Below are 27,227 nucleotides of genomic sequence, written 5' to 3'. Positions count from 1 at the left end.
ACTGTATTTGTCTTAAAACTGTCTGAACAGAACATAAGCAAGTTAATTGTAAGTGTAAGAGAAGTGGGGCTTATACGGGAGGGGGTTGGGAGCCAGCTTCCGAAACGACAGTTTAAGATACCATTCGGCAATTTTTTTTAAACACAAAAAACCATTAGCATAAGAAAACTACTTTGAAAAGAGGATCTACAATATTTGGACATAAAGGAGTTGGAAGAGGACGATGGAAGGGGGATTCAAGCAGCCAGGAACCCCAAGTGTGGACCCAAGGTACCCCATTGCACAGGTGCACGAACGGGTGTCATGGGAAGCAGGAAACTTAGCCTGGTGGCCAACACGTGGGAGGCGCTCAGTCAGCAGATGTGTGTATTGTTGTCCATATAATGAAAATTGGAAAGGTGAACTGGGCCTAGGTGGTGAAAGGTCAGAAGTGATAAATACACATTATCTGTACCCCCTTCTCTTAGTGAGGACTGATGTTTCTTTGGAGAGGAGGGGCACAGCTATCCTCCAAGCTATCCTTGGCCAACTATCCTGCCAAGTCTTGTGCAGACCTGACGGTTTCTCGTCCTCTCTGGAGCTATCATCAAGTCCACCTTAGAGATGAGGGAAGCAAGGTAGGCCAAGGAGGGGCCCCTTGCCCACATGGTCACATGGAGGATCAGTAGCAGCAAGGTGCGAACCCAGATTACTGTGAAGGGCAAAGAGCAAGGGGCAGAGATGGTGTCTGGCTTGTTTTGTGGTTCCTTTTGTTAACTTAAAAAAGAAGGATCCAGGAACTTCCCTGGTGGTCTAGTGGTTAAGAATCCACCTTGCAAAGCAGGGGACACAGGTTTGATCCCCGGTCGGGGAGGATTCTACATGCCTCGGGGCCACTAGGCCATGACTACCGAAGCCTGCGCGCCTACAGCCTGTGCTCGGTAACAAGAGAAGCCACTGAGAAGCAATGAGAAGGCCGAGCATCCCAGCTGGAGAGTAGGCCCGCTCGCCTCAACTAGAGAAAAGCTTGTGCAGCAAGGAAGACCCAGCATAGCCCAAAATAAGTAAAACAGAATAAATAAATAAAATTAAAAAAAAAATCTGAAACTCCACTAAACACGAGACTGATCAGCCTCTGTCTAGATCTAATTACTGGTTTGCAAGGAACTGTAATTGGCCAGATCCCGAGTGAGGTGCACAGATCAAGTGGCTGGAGGGGGAGTCGTTGGAACAGAAATGTAGGTGTTTATGTGTCAAATGACAGGGTGCCTGGATTTGCTTCATAATCCCCCAGGAAGGGAAGAACAACAGGAGAGGATATTTGGGATAGTGACGATTAGCTTTGTGTGATGAGCAATGAGGCTGGTCTAGGGGAACGTCTCACATTTTTCTCTCCACGTGAGAAAATGCTTGACAACAAGTACTGAACATTAAAAGGTACAGGGACTTCCCCACCGTCCAGTGGTTAAGATTCTGCCTTCCAACACAGGGGGTGTAGGTTTGATCCCTGGTCAGGGAGCTAGAATTCCACATGCCTCCCGACCAAAATTCCAGAACAGGAAAAAAAAGAAGAGGAAGAAGAAATATTGTAACAAATTCAGTAAAGCCTTAAAAAATGGTCCCTGTCCAGAAAAAAAGTCTAAAAAAAGAAAAATTACAAATCCTCGGGAACTCTTAGGAAGGAGAGCCAGAATAGTAACTATGGGGAGAAGCTGAGTGATGGGTGATTTCAGTTTTCTTCTCCTGGACACTTCTTTTTGTTCCCCAAATGAGTAGTTGTTCACCATATAAACGAAAAAAGAATGTACACACATCAGAAGAAAAAGCTAGGGCTTCCCTGGCGGTGCAGTGGTTAAGAATCCGCCTGCCAATGCAGGTGACTCAGGCTCGACCCCCTGGTCCAGGAAGACCCCAAAGGCCATGGAGCAGCTAAGCCCACATCACACAACTACTGAAGCCTGTGCACCCCTGCGCCTGTGCACTGCAATGAAGAGTACCCCCACTTGTCACTACAATTAGAGAAAGCCCACATGCAGCAGTGAAGACCCAGCACGGCCAAAAAATAATACCTTTAAAAAAAAAAAGAAAAATATATGTGTGTTCACTTGGGCAGAGAAAAAGAAGGGTCTACAATGGGACTGAGAAGCAGTTTCCTCTGGGCAGTGGGAAAGTGGGATGGTGTATGCATTTGTGAGCATTTGCTGAGGTTTCAGGAAAGATAACAACCAAAACAAGTCGTTTTCCCAAAGCAGAGGCGCCCCAGCTCTCCTGTGGCTCAAGCCCACGCATCCTGGTCAACCCCCTGCCCCCGCACCTCTCCTCAAGGGGAGTAGCTTGTTCTCCAGGACGTCCCTGGCATCTGTGCCTTCGTCCATCAGGTCGAGTTTGGTGATGACGCCAATGGTCCGCAGGCCTGAAAGAGCACAGAGGTCAGAGGGCACCATGAGGAAGGAGCTCAGGCGACCTGGGCCACCCGGAGTCCAGCTGGGTCCCTACCTCCAGACCGTGTGACCTGCCTAGACCCTAGTTCCCCTCATGTCAAATGAAGGCAGTAACACACCAATCTCAGGGGCGTGTCGAGACAATAAACCTGGCACAGGGCGCGTGTTCAATCAACCAACGCTGGCCATCATCGGTCATGGGTACGACCAGTCTTGCTGCTGCAGAATCTGGGGCAACCTTACCAAATGTGAACCCCTTACCAAATATAGAACTCCATGCTATACTTTCTGAGTGGCATGCAGAGTTCCAACGTAACACGCCAACCTGAGACAACTGTTTCCAGGGTTACCTTTCATCTGAATGGCCAGAATGACACTGTGGACACCATCCTATGGCATTCCTCCTCATCCCAAACTGTCCCAAACTGCCCTGAATCGAGGGAACCCTACCAATCAACTGTCCCCCACTGGTGCCTGAGGGCCCCCTCTGTGTTGGCCGTGTGTGTGTGTGTGTGAAAGAGAGAGACGTGCAGGGGACAGAGGGAAACCCAGGGAGATCTCCGGCGGGGGGTGCTAAAGTAGGCATTAAGCAGGTGCCCTGGTGTGCTCACCTGCCCACATTCTGCTATGAGATCATGAGCTGGCATCACCTTTTCGGAGGTCAAAGGAACCACCACTGCAAACACCCACAAAGCTGGTGCGGGGTTGGAAGGGGAGACGCAGCCCGAGGTAGAGGGATGTGACTGGGGGAGGGGAGGTCAAAGATCAGAAACCCAAATGTTCCAGAACAAAAGAAAGGAAGCAGCAGGCTGCGCGACGGACGGCGACCGCCCTGTGTCCCTGTGGCAGCAGGCAACACAGTCACACCACGGGGAACAGGAAGGCCATCCCTTCTTTTCTTCATCCCATTTTTTAACACGTGAGTTTATAGGGCTTCCCCAGTGACTCAGACAGTGAAGAACCCGCCTGCAATGCAGGAGACCCAGCTTCGATTCCTGGGTAGGGAAGATCCCCTGGAGAAGGGCATGGCAACCCACTCCAGTATTCTTGCCTGGAGAATCCCATGGACAGAGGACCCTGGCGGGCTACAGTCCATGGGACGGCAAAGAATTGGACACGACTGAGTGACTAACAACACTTTGACGTGGAAGAACAAACTCTGAAAGAATGTTTGCCAAGCGGAGCCACCAGCATCTGCAGGCGGAGAGGAGCTGTCACAGTTCAGGGTCTGATGTTTCACAATGGTGACATTTAGGGGTAACCATCACGAATACTTTCAAAGTGAGACAGCTACTTTTTTTCCGGAAGAAGGTCAGCAACAAGTTCACAAATGATGCTTAACCATTTTCACCCCTACTTCCTCGCTGCCTGATCAGCCTCTGTCCTGATCAGGACATAGTCACATTCATGACCTGGTATTGGACTCGGCGGACAGGAACGCCTGGGGGGCTATGGGCAGGGGGTGCCCTCTCAGGAAAGTGAGCCTTGATGACCTTGGGGGCAGAGCTGGCAGAGCCCTGAGCTTCGAGGAGCTCGGAGCCACCTTCAACTGACTGCACTGGGGACCGTGAGGCCACAGAGCCTATCTCCCCCAGCTCCTCACTGGTGGAGGTCCCTAACTGCATCCAGAATGCTGCGGGATTCAAGCAGTCGGCAGACAATTTGGAAAATGTACTTGTGTGTGTGTCAGACTCTGCTAACCCCCCACCACTGTCAGAATACACCCAACTCCCCACCGCAGCCCAAAGAACCAAAGCCCAAAGACTAGCCCAGCCGCTCCCAGCAGCCTCCCCACCTTGTCCGTTGGCTCACTCTGCTCCGGCCACACCGGCCTTCCCACTGTGTCCTGGGCACCCCGGCCTCTCTGAATGGGCTCCGTTTGCTCCCCATGCTTGCCGCTGCCTGAAGTCATCCCACATGGGTATTTCCTTGTTGGAGTCTATCGCTCCCACTGGTGGCAGGGCTCCCTGTCAACTGTCCCCTGCAGGGTCCCCAAGGCCGGAACAGATCCCGGCACACAGCCAGGGCTTAACTGACATTTACTGAACGAATGCCTGGAGCCAGAGATGACCCAGAGTTGCCCAAGTCTCCACCACTCCCTACTGCCCCATTGGCTTCACTAACTCGTCCTCCTTTCACCTGTCCTGCCAGCCCCCGAGCACTGATACGGAGACCCTCGGTCCTCTCGGCAGCTCTCTAACTCAGGACTGCAGTGCTTCTTTCAACAGGAGGGACCAAGCCTCAGGGGGGAAGAATAACTTCTCGAAGTGGGATCGGGAGTCCCATCTGTGCCCCAAGAGGCCTGCATTCTTCCCACACCCAACTCCCCACACTAGCTCTCTGCGCAGGCAAAGCAAGGACCAACTTGCCAAGGGGGAATGCTCCCCGCCACACACTGGCCTCCCAGTGGACACCCTTCCTGAACAGCTGGCCCTCATGGGAAATGCGGTGTCCCAGGCCTTTTCTAGAGGAAACTGTGAGTCAAAGAGATCACCAGTGATGCAGTTGAGAATGTGGGGCAAGTCGAGACGTTGAGAAGTGTGGGAAAGGGGGACCTGCTGCCATGGGGCTTGGCAGGTACCTTGAGGATCGACCTCCTTGGCCAGCTTGAGGGCATCCGAGTTGGCCAGGTCCATGTTGGCAGGGGTGACGGCAAGGATGAGGCTGCTTTCCCGGCTGATGAACTGCAAGATCATGTCCTTGATCTGGTACTCGATATCCTGGGGCTGGTCCCCCACGGGCACCTTGGTGATGCCTGGGAGGTCGATGAGGGTCAGGTTCAACACTACAGGGGAAATCAGAGAGAGAGGCTGTCAAGAGCCAGGAGTGGGGGAGGCACACACAGCCCTGGAGAGACCTGGCCTGCTTCCCTCGGTGCTGGGCGTCAGGCCTCAGGATTATTCCTGTGTTTCAACTGGATCCCACCTTTTGACATGCCTAGGGTCCCATCCTATGGACACGCTCTCTGTACTCTATTTCAGTGAGACAGTTTTGTTTTGTTTTTAAATATTTATTTGACTGTGTTGGGTCTCAGTTGCAGCATGTAGGATCTGGTTCCCTGACCAGGGATCGAACCTGGGACCGCTGCACTGGGAGCTCGGAGTCTTAGCCACTGGACCATTAGGGAAGTCCCAGTTTGTTTTTATTTTAATGAAGTCACTATGCTGCTGCTGCGTCACTTCAGTCGTGTCCGACTCTGTGAGACCCCATAGACGGCAGCCCACCAGGCTCCCCCGTCCCTGGGATTCTCCAGGCAAGAACACTGGAGTGGGCTGCCATTTCCTTCTCCAATGCATGAAAGTGAAAAGTGAAAGGAAGTCACTATATTTTTTTTTTATTGAAGTATTGCTAAAGTACAATACTGTATGAGTTTCAGGCATATAATACAGTGATTCACAATCTTTAAAGGTTATGCTCCATTTATAATTATTCTCAGTGATAAAATTTTAAATCTGGATACTTGCATGTGTAGATTGGAATTGCTCTCAAAGGTTAAATAACTTTGCACATGCATCATGAGCACATCGATTCAGTCAATATCAAGGAATTATTAAAAGCAAAAAAGAAGATTCTCTGGTAAGAAACACACTCTGAGGGACTATCCTGGTGGCTGAGACTCTGCTTCCAATGCAGGGGGTATGGGTTCGATCCCTGGTAGGTGATCAAGATGCCGCATGCCCACACGCTATGTGGTAAGGCCAAAAAACCAAAAACGCATGCTGAGATGCACTCATACAAGAAGAGAGACATCCGTGACTTTCCTATCAGCTATGATTTGAGTAAAAGTAGCAAAACACACATATGTGATATACCCACATATTCATAACTACCTACATATGCACTATATATCATTTGAAGAACATGAAATGCATCTGTAATTTTGAAAGTAGGGTAGATTTTTGCTGGATATACCTTTTTTTAACTTTTGAATACGCATCCTGTACAGGGATCATTTATTTAAAAATAAATATATTAAAAGACATCACAGGGACTTCCCTGGGAGTCCAGTGGGTAAGACTCCACCCCTCCAATGCAGGGGGCACGGGTTCAATCCCTGGCTGGGGTACTAAGGTCCCACATGCTGTGGGGTGTGCCCAAAAATTTTAAAATAAGATAAATAAAAGTTCATATACAAAAAAATAAATAAATCACAAAGAACCCATACTGAGGTGTTAAGAGTCGGCTGGAATATTCATCAAATGCCATTTAAGTCAGCAGGCCATGCTGCTGAGTCAAAGGCTGTGTGTGGCTACAGGCTGCCTGTTCTGTTTACATGATGCAGTTTTAAAATCTGGACCTTATGCAGAAAAATCTGGCTTTCTGCCTCCTCTTGAGGAACCAGAAAACCTGGCAGCCTTGGGCTGGCATCACTGGGTGGACTAGATTTACCGGGGAGCCAAGCTGTGGTTACTCCCTTAAAAGGAATATACGTGCTGCAATTAATTCGCCCCAGGCCCCACCACTCCCGACAGTCTCCCTGGCGTGCTGTTTTTCTTGGAGCCGAGGTAGACTTCTCCGTACCACATTCCTATCAGATGTGGATCAAGAGGGTGTATGAGGAAAACCAGGAAGGAGCATGTTCTTCACGACAGTGAGGCCGCCCCGACCCGTGACTGGCCCATTGTCAGCTTTCCCCTGGCCCAAGTGAGGGGTCTTTGCTTCCTACCGTGTGGCGAGTAGATCCGCAGGTTAATGGGCACTGGGGAGATGCCTTTGTTGGTCCCCGTGACCCTGTCAGTCTCCACTTCGATCTCCTGTCGGACTTCCTCAAAGTCTGTAAACTTTCTCGACTTGCAGTGCAAAAACTCAGCATATTCTGAAAAGGGAAGAAAGATACTCCAAGTGAGAAAGAAGCAGTCGTGCTGTGGGTGGTTGGAGGGAATCAGACGGCCTCCTGGGAAAAGAGCTTTGTCAAGTAGAGAAAGTGAAGACTCAGTCACAGGCCCTCCAGGAAACTGGGGAGCAACGGATTCATTCTCTTGACAGGTATTAGAGGGGGGCCCTCCTACAGATCACACTCCCTTCCAGACCTCGGGTACTCCACAAGGTACAAAAGTGGCAAAAAAGCTGACTGTGGAATGCACATTCTCATGAAGCATTTTGCAGAACTACATGGTTTAAGTCATGACATATTACAAGTGAAACAAAAATAAAAAGCCCCACAAAAACCAGCATCCAACAGCTGGTTGTGACCAGCCATTATTGTTTATCAACCTGCATCCCTTGGAACGCAGGGATGGATGACTGATGAAGCTTTTGCTTCGGTGTTATACATGAGATAGTCCTGGGTGATGACACAGAACCTCCCTCGTGTGGGTCAAAGTGGTTAAAGCTGCTGCCCTGGTGGGATGCTAAGCCGTCAGTGCCCTTCAGGATAGCGAGATCCCCGGCGTGTGTCCCTGGGACTCACCATTCTCCTTCCCCAAGGCACCCCCACCACAGCTGGCCTCACCAAAGCCCTTCTCTCTGTCCTGCCCTCTTTCCTGGCTGTTCATGGGGTCCTTACACACGACCCTCTCAGAAGAAACGCTTTCTGGACTCTTCAGGCCTTCTAAGCCCTAGGTGACTGAAAGCCATTATTGACACTGAGATGAAGGGAAATGAAGAAGTAACTAGAGGAGTTTCCTTGGTGGTCCAGTGGTTAAGAACCTGCCTTCCAGAGCAGAGAACTTGGGTACAATCCCTGGTTGGGGAACCAAGATCCCACATGCCTCGGGACAACTGAGCCCACATGCCCCAAATGAAGATCCCACGTGCTGTAGCTAAGACCTGATGTAGCCAAATAAATAAATACAATCAATATATATATATATATATTTTTAAAAACTGACTAATGATAGTGCTGGTACTGTCATCAAGGTAGAGAAATCCAAAGCAGAGATGTGAGTAAAGCAGGAAGAAAAAAACCTTTTATCACAGGACACATGTGCTGCGTTGATGGGTGTTCACTGTACAATTCCTGACTTTTCCATGGGTCTGAATTTCATAGTAAATGTTGGAGCGGGGGAGCTTTCTAGGCCCAGAGATCATGGCTCCTGCGAGTGATGCTACAAAGAAGGAAGTAAGTTTGGCTGGTAAACAGCCTAAAGAGCTAGTTCATGACAGAGATGCAAGGATGTGCACTGCTTCTCAGCGTAAAAAACTGGAAATAGCCTCCATGTCCACCAGGAGGAGACCTGGCTACACAAATCTCAGCACAGACATAGCTACAGCTGCATCAGAACAAAGGGTGGAGAAATAGCCCTGCAACAGAGAAAGGCCAGGCAGGTCGAGAATCTCTGCCCAGAGGCCTAACAGAGCAGAGAGTCAGGAGCACAAGGAGGTCTGTCATTCCATCTGTCACCTAACGAACGCTTGCTTACTCTGGCCAGGCCCCGTCTGTGGTCCCATTTGCTCTTCACAAATCAGCAGCTTAGCAGGTAGGTATCTCCATGATGCCCATATCACAGATGGGAAAACTGAGGCCAGAGGGGGGTGAAGCAAGCTGGCTAAGTTCACCAGTGGAGCTGGGATTTGGAGCATGGATAATCTGTCTTCAGGCAGTGGCTCTCAAGTCACGTGGGCATCATGAGGCCACAGGCAGACTCTTCACCTGTCTAACCTCCGTTGCAGGGGTCGGGAGACTCTGTGGGCTCAGATCAATATGGACACTGGTCACCGGGGAGCAGGCACTGAGGACAGTGGTTGGAGGGTGCGGCAGCAACCACCCCACCCCCATCAGCTGACCCAGTTTCCAAGGACAGCCCTCCACGGGAACAGGAGGAAATACTCGGCTACTCTCGGCTGCTCTTCCTGCAGCCACCTCCAAAAATGGAACGGTCCTCCAACCCCCACAGCAAACCTCAGTTCTCTTCCGGCTCAAGGCCGAGGGCTCAGCATTCACAAGATACCCCTCCCTCTTTCAGGAGTGCAGGGGGATGGAGGATGGGAACAGGGTTGGAGACTAGGACATAGGCGCTGTCCCTTGAAAAACCTCTGCCCTGCCAAGCCTGCTGCAGCTCACTTCCTCCTCCTCTACGGCCTGCCTGCCTGCTGCCTCTTCCAGGGAGCCTTTCCTGACTCCAAGCCACCGGGCACGCCATCCTGAATTTTGGACCTCCTCTCCTATCAGAGCCAGGTCGCCCTGGGTTCTGTTTAGGGGACCCAGTAGGTGCTGGCAGCCTTCCCTTCTGCCAGCCCCTTTGTGCAAGTCAAAGACGAGCAGGAGATGTACTGGGAAACCATGACATCTTCCCCACAAGGTCAGTGGACAGCAGAAATCATACCCTCTGTGCCCAAGCGGAAGGTCCAGGAGTCAGCCAGGCCCATCCCTCACCACCTGCCTTCTCTCCCTGGGTTTCTCGTCACTTGAGGACCATGTGCCAGACTCCAGCATCAGACCAAGGTAAGAAAGCTCCTACAATCAGGCTTCCCCACCCAGCCCGAGCACTGACCCTCTTAAAGCCAGACCCTGGCCACCTCTCCTTGCAATCTTCCTGAGCTCCCACCTCACCCCAGTAAGACCCAGTCTTCACCAACACCACAGAGCCCTACTAAGGTTCCTCCCCCAACTTCTAATCTCAACTCATGCCCCTCCAGCCACATGGGCTTGTTTGGTTTCTCACTCCAAGCCCTTGAATTCCTGCCTCTGGGCCTTTGCACTGGCTCTTCGCTCTGCCTGCGGACACCCGTATGGGTCCCTTCCTCTCAAGTGTTCATCTTCTCCCACTCCCAGGTAAGATGACAAACCTCCTCAGTTTCTTTCCCCTTTCCCTTCCTGAGGATCCTCCAAGTACCCACCACCTTCTAATATGGTGGACCTCGCCAGCCTGTGCATTTCCTCTGATCCCCAGGAGAAGGTCAACCTACAGGGCAGGGATCGGAATCTGTGTTGCTCTGTGTCCCAGGGCACAGGGCTCTGAGCACGCAGGAGGCGCTCTGCAACTACATGCACAACCAAAATGGCTGCTGGAAGGGCAACACAGCCCCTGCCTCAGCTTCCGGGAGGTGGCCCAGCGCCCCCACGGCCACCAAGTGGGACACCCAGGAGGCTGGACAGGAACAGGTTCTGGTGGGGTCACCTGCCGTCTTCCCAATGCACTTCTTATCAACACAGGCCCAACCCAGAGCCAGGAGCCTGGTCTGATGGGGGAGACAGGCTTGGCACAAGCAAGTCACAGCAGGTGCTTGGGGAGCTCAGCCAAGAGTCCCAACATACCAGGAGGGGCCTCCTAGAGGGGGTGGGCAGAGATGGTGTCCACCTCATCTCTGAAATGAAGACCTTCCCCCATGCCCTGAGGAGGCTCTGGACCCAGTGGGGTCTAGGGGGAATGGGGAGAAAGCATGGGGGTGTCCACACTGGCCAGGCTACCCCTCTGTGCCTCAGTTTTCCCATGAGGATAGTTAAGATATGATGCAGGTAGGGATGTCCCTGGCAGCCCAGTAGTTAAGACACTGCACTTCCAATGCAGGGGACATGGGTTCAGTCCCTGTCCAGGGAACTAAGGTCCTACATGCAGAGTGACGCGGCCAAAACAATTTTTTAAAAAAGAACAAATTGGCAGAGTGCTCAGCCTGCGGCTCCACAGCTCTGTAAATGCTTGAATGCTGGAGAAAATTTGTGCCTGCCTTGATCCCCGATCCTTCCTACAGAGGTGATCCTTCTGTCCCCACAGCGGCTGCAGCCTTTTCAAACCTTCCCTTCCTCATGCTCAGTTAAGACCGCCAGTCCCTTGGGTCCCTGGCCTCTGCCATAACATTTTGACAGCCCCAACGGCCACCCATCCACTGCAGCCCTGCAGCGCTTCCCTGGCAGGAGGGCCAGGCATGTGGGATCAGGTGCCGGGCCTGGAATACAGCAGGAAAAGCCCTCGTCCAGCCATCAAGCTGCGAACTCTGAGGGGCCAGCCTCCTGCATCCTGTGGGGTCTGTGGATGCACTTGCAGTTTTTCTCCGAGGAGAAGGTCCAGCCCTCTGCCCAGGACTTGTTCGCTGTCTCCTTCAGGTCAAGCTGCTTGGGGAGACCCACCTGAACCACCTGGGCTCCAGCAGCGCCAGCACCCAGCCCTTCAAGGTGATCCTCATCACCACCTGCTCTGTGTCCCCTCCTAAAGCCAGAGCTGCGGGAGGGGACTGAGCTGCAAGAGGGGACTGTGAGAGACTCAGTTCCAGTCTCTGCTCTCCCTGGCACCCAGTGCATAGTAACGGCTTAAAACTTAATTACTGAGCGGCCTGCTGCAAAGCATTAAGTGCCAGAGCCTAAGACAGCATTCCCTTCTCCGTGACTCCCACGTGGGTCCCCACTGTGTTCAATAGCCAATCCCCCACCTCGGGTATCCCCCAGGCACACCCCTCGAGATGGTGCCCTCGAGGGACTGGCATTGCTTAAGAATCATAAAGTGGGGACTTCCCTGGTGGTCCAGTAGTTAAGACTCTGAGCTTCCACTGCAGGGGGCTTGGGTTTGATCCCTGGTCTGGGAACTAAGATCCCACAAGCCAAGTGGTATGGGAAGGTCAAAGGTATAGAGAGAAGATGAAAAAGACAGGAGAGATGTGTGATAAAGAAAAAAGCATTCAGTATATGTCTTTAAGACTATGGGATGCTAAAAATTGATAAAATATTTCAAAAATAAATTTAACACCACAATTTCCCCACAGTGAAACAGGACAGGGACTTCCCTGGTGGTCCAGTGGTTAAGACTCGAAGCTTCCCCTGCAGGGGACGTGGGTTTGATCCCTGGTCTGGGAACTAAGATCTCACAAATCGAGTGCTATGGCCAAAAAAAAAAAAAAAAAAGATCAAAGATATAAAAGAAAAACGAAAGGAGAAAAATTTAGGAGAGATGTATAATAAGAAAAAAGAATTTACTGTATATCTTTAAGAATGTGGTATGCTAAAACTTCATAAAATATTTAAAAAATAAACAAAACAGCCAAAGCCCCTCAGGCCTGGACAGGGTAAACCAGGCATCATCACATTACTTGGGGAGGTGACAGGAAGATGAGAGCCAGGTGGAGAGCATCTCACTTTCCCCAGTGTCACAGGACAAGGACTTCCCTGGTAGTCCAGGAGTTAGGAATCTGGGTTTCCAATGCAGGGGGCAAGGGTTCAATCCCTGGTCAGGGAACTAAGATCCTACAAGCCACATGGTACAGTCAATAAATAAAAATTTGAAAAATGAGGTTGTAATCTTTAGTCCCATCCTTTGACCTCTAGGAAGAGGATGGGGGCTGGAGGTTGAAGCACTAATGGGGTCGATTTCATCAACCATTCCGATGTCTTCCATAAAACCCCAAAAGGATGGCATTCAGAGAGCTTCCAAGTTGAGGAGCAGGCGCAGGGAGAGAGAGTATGAGCTCAGACAGGGTGAGGAATCTCTGCCCCTTCCCCACACCTTGCCTCAGGCAGCAATTCCCTCTGTCCCTTCTGGGAGTAAAATGTTTTGAGTTCTACAGGAAACTGATCAAACCCAAGGAGGGGCACGCTGGAACCTCTGGTCTATAGTCAGTGGGTCAGAAACACAGGTAACAGCCTGGACTTGGGGCTCGCACTGGAAGCGGGGGCGAGGGGACAGTCTGGGGGGACTGAGCCCCTAACCTGTGGGATGTGATGCTGCTTCCAGGGAGGGAGTGTCAGAGCTGAGTTAAATCGTGGATTTCCCTGAAGGTCCAGTGGGTAAGATTTCACCTTTCAATGCAAGGGGGCCGGGGGTGGGGTGCAGTGCGGGGCGGGTTCAATCCTTAGTCAGGGAGCTAAGATCGTACATGCCACCCCATCGAAAAAACAAAACAAAACATAAAACAGAAGCAATGTTGTAACAAACTCAATAAAGACTTAGAAAAGAAAAAAAGAACTGAGTTAAACTGGAGGACACCTGGTAAGAGTCTACTAAGAACTGGAGAACTACTTGTTGATGTGGGGGGGGCGGGGGGAAACCAAATACACCTGGAGAAGCCCTTGGAGCTTCCTAGGTGGAGCTAGTGGTAAAGAACCCGCCTGCCAATGCAGGAGACATAGGAGACGCGAGTTCGATCCCTGGGTCAGGAAGATCCTCTGGAGAAGGACATGGCAACCCACTCCAGTATTTGTGCCTGGAGAATTCCATGGACAGAGGAGCCTGGCATGCTTCAGTCTATGGGGTCACAAAGAGTCGGACACTGAAGCAACTTAGCAGCAGCAGCAGGTGACAGCCCCAGGCTACCATCCTGACCCTCGTCAGCTCCCAGCTTGTCTTCCACCTGAAGACACAAGGTCACGCCCTGACTGCTGCAGGGTCTACAGGCTTTATAGAAAGGTCCCTGCTGCGGCCAGAGTAGGTGAGGAAAGGGGCGCACACAGTTATGGATGCTCTCCCACCAGAGAAAGAGCACAGCAGCAGCCCTTAGGGCACGGTTAGGCACCAGCCCTGGGCTGATGGGGCACCTCCTGGGTGCCAGACCCCACGCTGGGTCGGGGGAAGGGTGATGGACAAAGCAGGTTGGCATCCCTGCCCTGGCAGAACTGATGCTGAGGCGGAGAGACAGACCGTCAAGAAAATACGAGGACTTCCCTGGTGGTCCAGGGGTTAAGAGTCTGCTTGCCAATGCAGGGAACACAGGTTCGATCCCTGGTCCAGGAGGATTTCACATGCCACGGGACAACTAAGCCTGGGTGGCGCAGCTACTGAAGCCCGCGCACTGTAGAGCCCGTGCGCAGCAACAAGAGAAAGCCTGCACACAGCACAGCCAAAAATTAACAATAAAACAAATAAATACACAAATCTTTTAAAACAACAACAACAGAAGAAACCGGGCGAACAGGATGCTGCCTCACAACATACGCTGCACAATAACTAAGGCAGCAGTCACTGGGGTGGGGCCTGGGGGTGAGGCTCACCCCGAGGAGGAGTGGGGGGAGGCAGGGTGTTCCAGGCAGGGCTTGCAATGAGGGGGAAGGTCCAGAGGCGGAAACAATTGAGCTGCTCTGGAGGAAGAGGAGCAAGATTGTGGCACCAGGAGGAAGTGAGGTTTCAGAGGTCAGCCTGGTCCCAAGGGGGCCACGAAGCCTCAAGAAGGAGGCCAAGAGCCAAGCCCTGACATCTCTCTGGCTCCGGTGAGTGGCGGCCAAGGTCAGAGCTGGGACAGAAGGCTCTGGAGGCCCTGATTGGGCACATTCCACACAAGAACAGTCCCCAGTGCTCAGGGTTTGTGAGGTCCAGGGGCAGTTCACAAGGAGGAGCAGGGTTCACCCACGACCCACTGAACTTCCTGGTGGCTACGGTCTAAGGTAATTTTTAAACTAAGCCCATTAAAATAATGGCTCACTGAGACCGGTGTGGACCAGGAGAAGTAGGGCACCTCTGTGCACTGCAAGAGAATTAGTTTTTTGTTTTCTTATCCTTGGCCAGGCCATGTGGCATGTGGAATCTCAGTTTCCGGACTAGGGACCAAACTCGTGCAGTGGAAGCAAGGAGTCTTCACTTGATCTTAGCCAAAAAGCCCAGAAGCAATGGAAACATGGAATCTTAACCACTGGACCACCAGGGGGGTCCCAGGAGTCAAAGGATTAGAACCTTATAGTACCAGGAACTTCAGACCCCAGAAGAGGCAATGGCCACACCAGTCTCATGGGGTGCCAGGGCCCTGAGGCAGTCACCACTATCACCCCCATTTTACAAATAGGAAGGCTGAGGCACAGAGAGGGAAGCCACTTGCCTGAAGGGCCCAGACAAGAAGGGGTGGCAGCCTGGCTCTGGAGTCCTGTCTCTGAGAACCAGCTGAACAAAACTTTCATCTCAGGGAGCCACGCAGCCCTGTGTGGCCCCCAGGAATCTCTAAAAGCTACAACCATGTCCCTCACTGCACTCAGCCTCCTCCCTAGTGGTAGGGTGTCTCCCCCAGTCCAGGGACCTAGGCTCCCCACCTCGAGGTCACTCTAGACTCTGCCGTTGCCCCCACAGCAACACCCTGGCCCAGGCCTCAACACCTCTCCCTGACAGTAGGCTTGCCGCCCCCCTCGGCCTCCCCACCTGCCCTCCTGCCTCTGCCTGGCCCTCCTCCACAAGTCAGGCAGTGGGCTGAGCCAGTCTCTCCACACCCTGAACACCACTCAGGTTCCCAGTGTCTGGATCTCTCATCACACCTGCCTCCCGGCCCCTCACAGCTTCACAACACAGCTGCTGCCCTGCCTGGAAGGTTCTCCCCAAGCCCTGGCTCAAAGCAGATCCAGCACCTGATATTGTTGCTGTTGCTTAGACACTCAGTTGTGTCCGACTCTTTGTGGCCCCACGGACTACAGCCCACCAGGCTCCTCTGTCCACAGGATTTCTCAGGCAAGAATACTGGAATGGGTTGCCATCTCCTTCTCTAGGGGATCTTCCCAACCCAGGGATGGAACTCGTTGTCTCCTGTGTTGACAAATGGATTCTTTACCACTGAGCCACCAAGGAAGCCCAACGCCTGATACACCCTCCCACAGTCCCCTGCGCTCTCCCCTCTCCGCCTGGCCACAGAAACCCCATGTCTGTCGTACCCAACAGGCTGAGCTCAGGGTCAGCCAGGCCCCTCAGAGCGCTCACGCTGCCTCCCTGGCATCTGGCCAAGGCCTAGCTCACATCTGCATGGAGAGACTTTCAATGCCACGGTCAGATGGGGGTGGGGGTGGAGTATGCAAGCTGGGACACAGAAAGGAGCATGCCCAGGTGGGACACCCCGGATCTCTCTCCCCGAGCCCAACAGGATCTACAGGTGGCTCAGCGTCTTCATCTCCATGGCTCCCACCCATCCCTTCCTGGGACCCCTGCCCCAGAGCTGGTGGTCCCCATGGTCTCTTCTCTACCTGTGGCCTCAGGATCTGGTCAAACCAGCCCTAAGAATGAGCTCGCGACTGGGCTTTCAAGCCTCCCTGTGTGTCCTCAGGCAAGGGGCCTCAGTCCCTTCCTCTGTGCAGTGAGGCGACAGGAACGGTGATTTCAGCATGACCCCGGGTCAGGCTGTGGGCAGATGTGTGCTCTCCCGGGACTGTGGCTTGTCACATGCATCTCTTTCCTCCCCGCCTCTAGAAGGAATTTTCAGTTCCTCCAGCCGGCCACAGTGGGCATCGCTGCCTCAGGGTCTGCACAAGCAACCCCTCTCTGCTGTGAAGTCGAGTTCCCATTCCCCAACACACCCCCAAGCACCTGTCAGCCTGAGCTCACACACCACCTCCTGTCAGAGAAGTCCAGCTAGACTCCCTTCACCACCAACACACACACTTCCATCCGGGGAGGGCCATGCCTATGTGTCTCCCTCTTGGTCCCCACCCAAGGGTCCCCCCGCACTGACTGCCAGCACTAACAGGAGCATCAAGAGGGAAGGTGACAGGACTTTCCTGGTGGCTCAGTGGTGAAGAACTCGCCTGCCAATGCAGGGGACACGGGTTCGATCCCTGGTGCGGGAAGATCTCACATGCTGCAGGGCAGCTAAGCCCGTGTACCACAACTATCGAGCCTGTGCTCCAGAAACTCCAAGTCACAACTGCTGAAGCCTGAGTGAGGCAACTACTGAAGCCCGCACACCCTAGAGCTCGTGCTACACAACAAAGGCCACAACGAGAAGCCAGGGCACCACAACCAGAGAGCAGCCCCTGCTTGCTGCAACTAGAGAAACGCCCTCGCAGCAGTGAAGACTCAGCACAGCCAAAACTTAATAATTTAATTACATTAAAAAACAGAGGAAAGGCGACAGGTGGTGGCAGCAGCCCTGGTCCTACTCACCACTGCGCCCCAGCCTGGGACCAGCTTGCGGCACGCAGCCCAGTGCTCCCTGGACCGCTGCTGGGTGACAGTCACTGGGGAGGTGGTGGGAGAGCCCTCCTGCCATGACAAAGCCTGTGACCTTCCAGTGCAGAAGCCAGCCAACTTGTTCTCCCAGCAAGCTATGCTGAAGCCACTGGGCTGGCACCACATGGCAAGGGCCTGCAGTGTGCCTGGCACTGTTCTACGGGCTATACGTGTATTGGATAGCACGGTCTTCACAGCAACTGACAAAGGCAGTACTATTATTATCTTCACTGTCCAGACAGGAAGCACAGCTGTGAGCAACACTCCCTCCCCAGGGGCCAGCCAGCCAGTAAGCTATAGCGCCAGGGTTTGAACCTGGGCAGTTATTAGCTCTCAGCCCCCAAAAACCAGGGCAGAGGTTTTCCCAGAGTAGACAGAGGCCAAAAGCATCAGCATGACCTGGAAACTCATTGAAAATGCAGGTTCCCACCACCCTTGTCCACCAACCCAGTGAATGTGCAACAGAAACCCAATGTGCCAAGCCCTACGTGACTCGGATCCCACTGACATCTCACAATCCAGCCACTGGCCTTCCTGGCACAGCTGACTGGACACTTGAACCCAGAGGAGGCAGCCGATTGGCTTGCCACTGGACCAATCTGTTGCCATCTCTCACTAGTGTCACAGCCTCCTGCAGGTGGATTGGATGAATGAAGACGAGAGGGCGGGACTAAGGTCAGCTGAGTTGTGGAGCCTGAGGTCTGAACCTGCCTGGGTGCCCATCCCAGGTCTGGCGCCCACCAGAAAGGCAGGTGGTTAAACCTCAGTTTCCCCATCTGGAAAATGGGGATATATCAGCTGCCTCCCCAGAGTGGGGGTGTTTAACACAGCCTGTGGTGACGTTGGCACCCCAAGTACTGAACCAGCTGTGGCTGACATTCCAGGTCAGCAGGGAAGACTCCGGGGGGCTCTGGAGAGAAGAGAGGTCCCACCTCCGATGGCCCTTTTCACCCCTTCCAGCCTCTGACCTGAGATGCTTTTACAAGGAAGTTAGGTGAGTTTCATGCTAGGAGACATGCCCATGTCATATCAGACTTGTGTAGGAAGAACAGAGGTGGGGGATAGAAAAAAAGTCTACGTGGGCCATTCTATATGCAACAGTTAGGCCAGGTCTCTCCCTAAAGTCAGTGCTGTAATTCAAAAACAAGTAGTGGGAAAACAAGATTAAAAAGAAGAAGTGGTGAGAATGCAGCTCTCATGAAGAGCAGACAGGACAATGAAAGGCAGCGTGGCACTGATCCCAGGAGCTGCAGAAGCAGCCAGGGAAGATCTCCGGAGCACAGCTGACAACCTGAGTATGGACTGGGGTAAGGGAACATGTAGAAATGACGACTTTTCTTGGGTGTGGTTCTGTCAGTGCAAGAGGGTGTCCTTATTGCAAAGCGAGCGCACCAAAGCCTTTCAGGCTGACGTGTCACACTGTCTGCTTCTGATTTTGAAAGTGTCCAGCAAGAACGTATCATCTAGAGCAAAAAATGTGGTCCCTGGCAGCCTAGTCACAGTTGATGCTTGGGGTGGGTGGAGGTGTTCCATGAACCGTGCTTCAGCTTCCCTGCACACTGGGAAAAAGGGAATGCAGACCCAAACGGCCTCCCAGGACACCTCGGAAGCCCCCTGGCTCCCACAAGGCACAGCCACCACGCTTGTTTCCTGTTTGGGCTGCCAGCTGCCCCACCGTACCTGTTTTTGAGAAGATGAGCTGCAGGATGAGAGGCCGCCGAGTGACGATTCCTGAACCTCGGGGAAGGAAGTCCCTGTGGGAGGGGAAATGGACAGAAATTACTCACGAGGCCGGCTGGCAGGGGGCAGGAAGTATGACCACACATGGTGGAGCAATGCCCTCTTGCAATCTGCGTGACTTCAGCAAAGACATCAACCCCAGCAGGGCACCAGGGAATGCTCCGGCCTTGGAGGGTCCTGAGGCCATGGAGGGACAGGGAGGGACTGGACCGAAGGCTGGTGACAAAGGGAACCCTTTCCCTTCGCCTGGCTATGTGCCAGCCCCAGCACATTCAGAGGCCCCTTGTCCTGACAAATGTTTGGACCATCTCCCCCAGACTCAAAAGAGATCGGTACTTTTTTTGGCAGTTTTTTTTCCTTTTTTTATTTATAATTGAAGGATAATTACAATATTGTGTTGGTTTCTGCCATATATCAACATTTCTGACCTACATGTTTTAAAGTAATATCATGTCATACATACGATATAAAGACTAAAATAAAAGGAAAGTTATTTAACGACAAAATACAACGTGTTTCGGGACTTCCCCGGTGATCTAGGGGTTAAGATCTTGCCTTCCAACACAGGAGGTGCGAGTGTGATCCTGTTCGGCCAGCTAAGGTCCCCACCTGCCTCACAGCCAAAAAACCAAAACATAAAACAGAATATTGCCTTTGCTGTACACCTGAAACACAACATTGTAAATCAACTATACTCCAACAAAAAAAGTTTTAAACACCAGAATGTTTTCAACAAATTAAAAAAAAAGACTTAAAAAAAATTACAATGTGTTTCATGTCCCCAAAAGACGAATTGAAAGAGATGGGAAGTGGATCATTGGTTGTCATGGGGATGAGAAACAGGGTGGTGAGCTTTCTGGGGGATGGAAATGTTCTAAAACTGGACTGTGGTACTGTTTACTAATACTTACTATAAGTTTCTTAAAAAATCACTGCCTTTAACACGGGTGAATCTCCTATCATGTAAATGATCCCTCAATAAAGTAATTTATTTTTTAAAAAAATACGCTATGGATTTTACTATGGAAACATTCAGGCAATACCTGCACTAACTTACACCTGGTTTCACACAGGGTGGGAAGATTGGAGACCATCCTGAACCATTGAGAAAGGCAACTGAGACTTCCCTGGTGGCCCAGTGGCTAAGACTCAGTGCTCCCAGTGCAAGGGGCCTGGGTTTGATCCCTGGTCAGGGAACTAGATCCCACATGCTGCAAGCGAAAGAGTGCACACCACAACTAAAGAGCCTGCGTGCTACAACCAAGACCCGGCATGGCCAAGTAAATACATATATGTATTTTTTAAATAAAGGCAATGGAAAGAGCAGGAGATCCAAGTGGGCAAAGGAGTAGAAGCACCATTCTCAGAGGTCACTAAGGGCATGCAAAGGATTCTGTTTCGTGTAAAATGGAGAAAGGCTCTAGGCTCAGGGAATTTTAAACAAGTTTGCACCCAGGGAAACATTTGGATTCTAAAGGAGATCAGTCCTGGGTGTTCTTTAGAAGGAATGATGCTGAAGCTGAAACTCCAGTACTTTGGCCACCTCATGCGAAGAGTTGACTCATTGGAAAACACCCTGATGCTGGGAGGGATTGGGGACAGAAGGAGAAGGGGACGACAGAGGATGAGATGGCTGGATGGCATCACCGACTCGATGGACATGAGTTTGCGTGAACTCCGGGAGTTGGTGATGCACAGAGAGGCCTGGCGTGCTGCGACTCATGGGGTCGCAGAGTCGGACACAACTGAGTGACTGAACTGAACTGATACATTTGGATTATCTGAAATTTGTACAGAACTCTAGGTAAACATCCTTGGTGCCAACCCGGCTCCCCAGTTCTACGACAGATGGTGTCTCAGAAGCACCCCAGCACCTCTGTCCGGACAGAGCCCCAGAGGAGGGCGTTGGTTCTCAACAGGCTCAGAACCTGTTCACCCAGTGGGTGGAGGAAGGGAGGAAGCGTACCCTTGTCACACACCATGCACTGTGAGGTTTGAGCCCCATCGGACGGTGGGTAGGGTCACCACACTCAGGCAGGGCCTCCTCTGGCTGGACACAGGGATCTGGCAGTGACCGACCACATGGTGCGGAGGCCTTGGAGATGAGGGACCCTGCATAGGCAGCTTGGCTCTGGAGGTCCTATGGGGGTACTACTGGCAAGCAGCAGAGTACGGTGCTGGAGTAGGATGAATGGACAGGCCCAGAGAGGGGTGCCTGAGGTGACGCTGGAGGCCACAAGAGAGGCCATCATTCTTAGAGCAAAGCTACCTGATGGAGTTTGGGGACAGTCAGGGTTTGGTTTGGTTTGGTTTGGTTTGGCCACGGCACACAGCATGCAGGATCTTAGTTCCCCAGCCAGGAACGGACCCCTGCAGCCCCTGCAGTGGGAGCTCAGATGCTTAACCACTGGACTGCCAGGGAACTCCCTACCTCGTTTGCTTTTAAAGGTATGTGACTTTAAAAGACCCCTCTGGCCACTTATATAAAGAATTGCTGCTTTTGAACCGTGGTGCTTGAGAAGACTCTTGAGGGTCCCTTGGACTGCAAGGGGGGGGCAAACCAGTCAACCCTGAATATTCATTAGAAGGACTGATGCTGAAACTGAAGCTCCAGTACTTTGGCCACCTGATGCGAAAAGCTGACTCACTGGAAAAGACCCTGATGCTGCTGCTGCTGCTAAGTCACTTCAGTCATGTTCGACTCTGTGCGACCCCATAGACAGCTGCCCACCAGACTCCCCCGTCCCTGGGATTCTCCAGGCAAGAACACTGGAGCGGGTTGCCATTTTCTTCTCTAATGCATGAAAGTAAAAAGTGAAAGTGAGATTGCTCAGTTGAGCCCGACTCTTAGCGACCCCATGGACTGCAGCACACCAGGCTCCTCTGTCAATGGGATTTTCCAGGCAAGAGTGCTGGAGTGGGGTGCCATTGCCTTCTCCTGATGCTGGGAAAGATTAAAGGCAAAAGTAGAAGGGGGCAGCAGAAGGTGAAATGGTTGGATGGCATCACCGATTCAATGGACGTGAATCTGAGCAAACCCCAGGAGATAGCGGAAGACAGAGGAGCCTGGTGTGCTGCAGTCCATGAGGTCACAAAGAATCAGATGTGACTTGGTGACTGAACAACTGACTGCTTCAAGGGGGAGGGTGGGAGTGGAGAGGCAGGCAGGAGGTGACTGCCTTGGTTAAGGTGAGTGATGATAAGGACTGGTTTGGGAGACAGCAGGGACCCAGAAGGCATCAACAGACACTGGACAGAATCCAGAGGAGCTGAGGAGCCAGCTAGCCATGACCAGGGGGACAGGATGGATGGAGAAGAACCGTGGAGGAGAGGAGAACATCCCAAGGGCACACACGAGTCCCTAGAGGATGAAGCCCGCAGCCCCTGGGAGCACATTCAAAGCCCTCCACACCTTACACACTAGCCATGGAGCCACGCTCCAGAGGACAAAGAATCTGTGGGCCACCCCGGCCCTGCTCGGGGCACGTCATGCCCGCTTCACACAGTGTAACCGTCTGAATGCGACTCCCAGCCTCCCATTTGGCAGATAAGGAGAATGAGGATCAGTGAGGATTTTGCAACCTGGCCAAGGTCACCAGCTTGTTCACTCAAGGATTACTCACACCAGTGGAGCAGTGGAGGTGCTGGGGACAAAGAAGACACACCATGGGGGTAAGAGGGCAGCGAGCAAACGAGACAGGAGCAGTGTGGGAATGGAGTCCCCAGGGTCCCGCAGGCGGGCTCCCTCACGCTGCTGTGTGTGGCTGAGCCGGCTCCTGTTCCTAGCTGACTGGTGTGCCACTGCACGGATGGACTGGTCTGCTCACCCACCAACTGACTGACGCAGATTTGTTGTTGTTGTTATAGTCACTCAGTTGTGTCCAACTCTTTGCGACCCTGTGGACTGTAGCCTGTCAGGCTTCTCTGTCCATGCGATTCTCCATACAAGAACACTGGACTGGAATGCCATTTCCTTCTCTGGGGCATCTTCCCCATCCAGGGATCGGACCCATGTCTCCTGCTTGGCAGGCGGGTTCTTTACCACTGAGCCACCCGGGAAGCCCCTGCAGGAGCGGACCACAGTCTGATCATCCACTCACGAGCTGATGTGGCTTTTGCGGGTCTTCTTCCAGCTCGGGGCCACTACAAATAGAGCCACTCTGAATGTTCTCACCTGTGCCTTTTGTTGATGAATGCCTCATTTCTCTTGCTGAGTCACAGGGCAGACGTGACCTTGAACAGGCAAAACAAGTCTCCGCTGATAGAAATCAGAGCAGTTGGTTCCCCCTCTCCCCTGGTAGGGGGGGTGGGGTGGGGAACTGACTAGAAGGGGCAGGAGGAGACTTTCGGAGATGATGATAACACCCTCTATCTTGATCTGACCCATGCATGCGTTCATTTCAAAAAGGAAAACAATGAAGGAGTACATCTGCAATTAGGATAATGCCACATCTGAGTTCAGTCCCAGGAAGGCCATGAGTACAAGCAGGTCCAGGAAGATGCGCTCACGAAGATTCAGACACTCAAGCACACAGAAAACACTCCATTAAAATCTGCCCACAGACACATTATCTTTTTCGTTTCCCAGAGGGGACTAGCTCAGATCTAAAGAATTTTAAAGGGCTTCCCTGATGGCTCAGTGGTAAAGAATCTGCCTGCAAGGCAGGACACATGGGTTCAATCCCTGAGTCGGGAAGATCCCCTGGAGGAGGAAATGGCAACCCACTCCAGTATTCTTGCCTGGGAAATCCCATGGACAGAGGAAATCCCATGGTCCATGGGGCCTCATAGTTGGACTCAACTTAGTGAGTAAACAACAGCCAGAAAGCACTTTAAAGCCCATGGAGGAGGCTAATTAAATGATGGCCCATTCATGCCACTCTGCAGTCACACACATCCACAAATACATACTCCAAGAACAACAGCAAAAAAGAGCTTTTTATCTCCTGACACGGAACTTCCTTCTGGGTGTATCAAGTAAGGAAAACAAAAGGTGCGGAAGAGAGTCTGTGTTTTCTAAGTAAATAAAAAGCCTCAAACCAGAGCCCAGGTTGGCCAAGGGCCGATTGGGAGGGAGAGTCACGGCAGGTTCTGAAACATCTTTGAATTCTACCTCGTCCACATGGACTACTGACTCCAAAAAATACTTTAAGAGTAGCTCACGTTTGTCGAGGGCTCCCTGTATGCCAGGCAAGAAGCTGAGGGCTTTTCGGGCTATTTAACCACGACAATACCCGACGAGGTGGGTCTGTGAGCTCATTTTATGGAAGTCACTAGGCCCAGAGGCTGGGCACTGAGGTCACTCGGCACCCAGGAGTGTGGACTGAAGCCCGTGGGGTCTGAGCCTCTGACCGCCGGACCCCCATCCTCTGGGCCTGCACGTCTGCTGTGGAAGCTGCAGGCATCTCCCCGGCCATGACTAGGCTTTCGATCCTGCTGTTGGCACATGCTGTCCTGTGACCGTTCTGGGTGCGTCCAGGGGCCCGGGCACCGTGAGCACAATGATGACACCACAGACGATGGACAATGAGAGCCTCAGAGGAACATGAGGGCCAGTGTGATGGGTGCTCCGGGCCCTCGCCGGGGAAAGGTGGCTTTCTGGGGCTGGGACTTGGTGGCAAGTGGGAGGGACGAGTAGAGGCCAGAGGAGGCAGAGCCTGAGAGGGAGAAGGCTAAGGGACGAGGCTGGGTGGGCACGGGGGCCTCACACACCAGGCTGGGAGTTCCAGGAGCCCTGGGATCCATCTGATTGTGTATCTAGAAGCCTCGGACTGCACCAGGCACCCTCGGTCTCAACAGTCCCTGAAAAGCAGTTCCCAGAGAGGATGGATACATGTGCATGTATGGCTGAATCCCCTTGCTGTTCACTTGACACCATCACAACACATTCACTGGTCAGGTCTACCCCAATTCAAAATAAAAACTTCAAAAAAGGGACTTCCTCGTGGTCCAATGGCTAAGACTTTGCGCTCACACTGCAGGGGGGCTGGGTCTGATCCCTTGTCAGGGAACTAGATCCCACATGCCATGCAACTGAAGAGCTGCAACTAAGACCTGGCACAGCCAAAAAAAAAAGCACCCCCCTCCAAAATCTCATTGAGGGGCTCAATGAGAGGCCTAAGGTCCTGCTGTGCCCTAAGGCCCGCCCACAGGGTTTCCTGGCACCCAGCAGCAGCGGCATTCCTGGGGCCCTCCTGGTCGGGGGAGTGGAAGGAAGCCACACACACCCCCACCCTCTGGGCCCCTCTGCCTCAACACTGACTGTCCATTTCTCAAGAGGGACTTTCAAGTCTCAGTCTTCGGCTTCCTCCTCCCAGACCCCACCCACATTCCACTGGGCACACCAAGTCCCTCCCCTAATTCAAAGTATGAGTTCATGCCCCTCCTCTCTCTTCCCTGTTGCTGCAAGGGCCACAGTGCCCCAGGCTGCCCTTCGTACTGTGTGACCTTGGGCGGGCTTCCCAGGCTCTCTGATTTGGGTTTCCTAGTTAGTAATGGGGAAAGAACCTCCTGCCAATCCAGGAGACGTAAGAGATGCAGCTTCCTTCACTGGGTCAGGAAGATTCCCTGGAGAAGGAAATGACAACCTGCTCCAGTATTCTTCCCTGGAAAACCCCATGGACAGAGGAGCCTCATGGGCTACAGTCCATGGGGTCGCAAAAGAGTTGGACACGACTCGGCGGCTGGGCATGCATGCGCAATGGGAAAATCCCACTCATCCCAGAGGGCAGCTGGGTACCAGACACGCAGGCTCCTCCTCCGCCCATGACTCGCTCCCTGCAGCTCTGGCGCAAACGATACCTCCCTGGGGAGATTTCTCCCATTCTCGTTCACAGGTCCAAGCGCCCCCAACCCCCCAACCGTCTTCCAAAGCACAAACACTTCACATGCCACTTATCTGCTTCCTGTCTGCCTCCCCATGTCAGCTCCCCAGAACAGGATCTGGAGTTTATTCTAGTACACAGAAGGTGCTCAATAAGTGTTGTTTAGTCGCTCAGCCATGTCCTACTCTTTGGCGACACCATGGACAGTAGCCCACCAGGCTCCTCTGTCCATGGGATCCTCCAGGTAAGAATACTGGAGTGGGTTGCCATTTCCTTCTCCAGGGGAATCCTCCTGCTTTAGGGATCAAACCTGCATCTCCTACAGTGCAGGTAGATTCTTTACCACTGAGCCACCAGGGAAGCCCTCCAACAAATGTTAACTCTGATAGTTTCAGCACCATCTCTGTCCTCTAATCCACTGGGCCCAGCCCTGGCCCCAGGCGTCTGACCGTGGTTATCCTCCTCAAACAGAGGCCTGGGCCTCCAAGCCTTCCTCCTGCAGAGGTCACATGACTGATCACAGGTTTGACAGGGTCCCTCACCTGCCCATCCCCCCCAGGACCGCCCCCTTTCAGCTGAGCCCCTCTCCCCTCAGCCATTAGATTCTCCCCTGTGCTTCTGGCCTCCAAGCCTTTGTTCCCTCTGCCAGGAAACCTTTCCACTCAGGCTCTGCAGGTGCAGCGGATTGCACTTCTCTCTCCCAAATGCACACCCTCCGCTTCCCACTCCCACCAACAGGGCCTCCAGCAAAGGGCCAGGACTGTGTTGGGACAACACTTCACCTAGACTGGTCACCACTGGGTCCACAGCACCTAGAACAGTGCCTGTCACACAGCTGTTGTCGTTTAGTCACTCAGGGGAGTCTGACTCTTCCAGATGCCACGGACTGTAGCCCCGCCGGGCTCTTCAGTCCCTGGGATTCTCCAGGCAAGAATACTGGAGTGGGTTGCCATTTCCTTCTCCTAGGGATCTTCCCGATGCAGCAATCAGACCAGCATCTCCTGTTTGACAGGTGGATTCTCTACCACGGAGCCACTTGGGAAGCCCTGTCATAAAGCAGGTGCTCATGCGATGCTGAATGGACTCTGGAGCCAGACAACCTGGGTTCAACGCCCAGATCTGCTCCCACCCTGGGCAAGACTCTGTCCTCCCTGGGCACTGGTCCTGCTGTCCATGGGATGGAAGGACACCACCCATCGCCAGGGTACATGACCTGGGGCGAGTCACGACACCTTCTTGGAGCCTCGGTCTCTGGGACAGGCCGCCTCTCCCTAGAAGGTGCCGCGGGCTCTTGGAAAGGCAGTGGGGGCTGAGAGGGAAAGGCACAGCAGCAGGAGGAGCCGTGGGCCACTCAGAAGCCCGGCTGTGTGTTCACTTCTGAAGGGAACGCAAGGCCTCTCCTGCAGCCCTTTGACTTCCACCCCTCTCCCCACCCCCAGAAGGGTGAAGACACGGAACAATGGAAA

At 52.8% G+C, this 27,227-nt stretch overlaps 1 protein-coding gene across 5 annotated transcripts in view; it reads right to left on the bottom strand.

The window, feature by feature from the left end:
- The window catches only part of DNM2 (dynamin 2), an 88,259-nt gene that overhangs the window by 37,996 nt on the left and 23,036 nt on the right, over positions 1–27,227 (bottom strand). For all 5 annotated transcript variants that reach the window (XM_052643765.1, XM_052643762.1, XM_052643761.1 and 2 more), the window contains exons 2-5: positions 18,878–18,951; positions 7,087–7,236; positions 5,002–5,205; positions 2,294–2,392 (exon numbers count right to left, since the gene is read on the bottom strand). In XM_052643765.1, the coding sequence (XP_052499725.1) occupies positions 2,294–2,392; positions 5,002–5,205; positions 7,087–7,236; positions 18,878–18,951 (527 nt within the window). The remainder of the gene's footprint in view (positions 1–2,293; positions 2,393–5,001; positions 5,206–7,086; positions 7,237–18,877; positions 18,952–27,227) is intronic.

The sequence above is a fragment of the Budorcas taxicolor genome, chromosome 7 (genome assembly GCF_023091745.1).
Source record: "Budorcas taxicolor isolate Tak-1 chromosome 7, Takin1.1, whole genome shotgun sequence".
Lineage (NCBI taxonomy): Eukaryota > Metazoa > Chordata > Mammalia > Artiodactyla > Bovidae > Budorcas > Budorcas taxicolor.
Note: the sequence above shows the minus strand (reverse complement) of the source record. Positions and strands in the feature narration are given on the sequence as shown.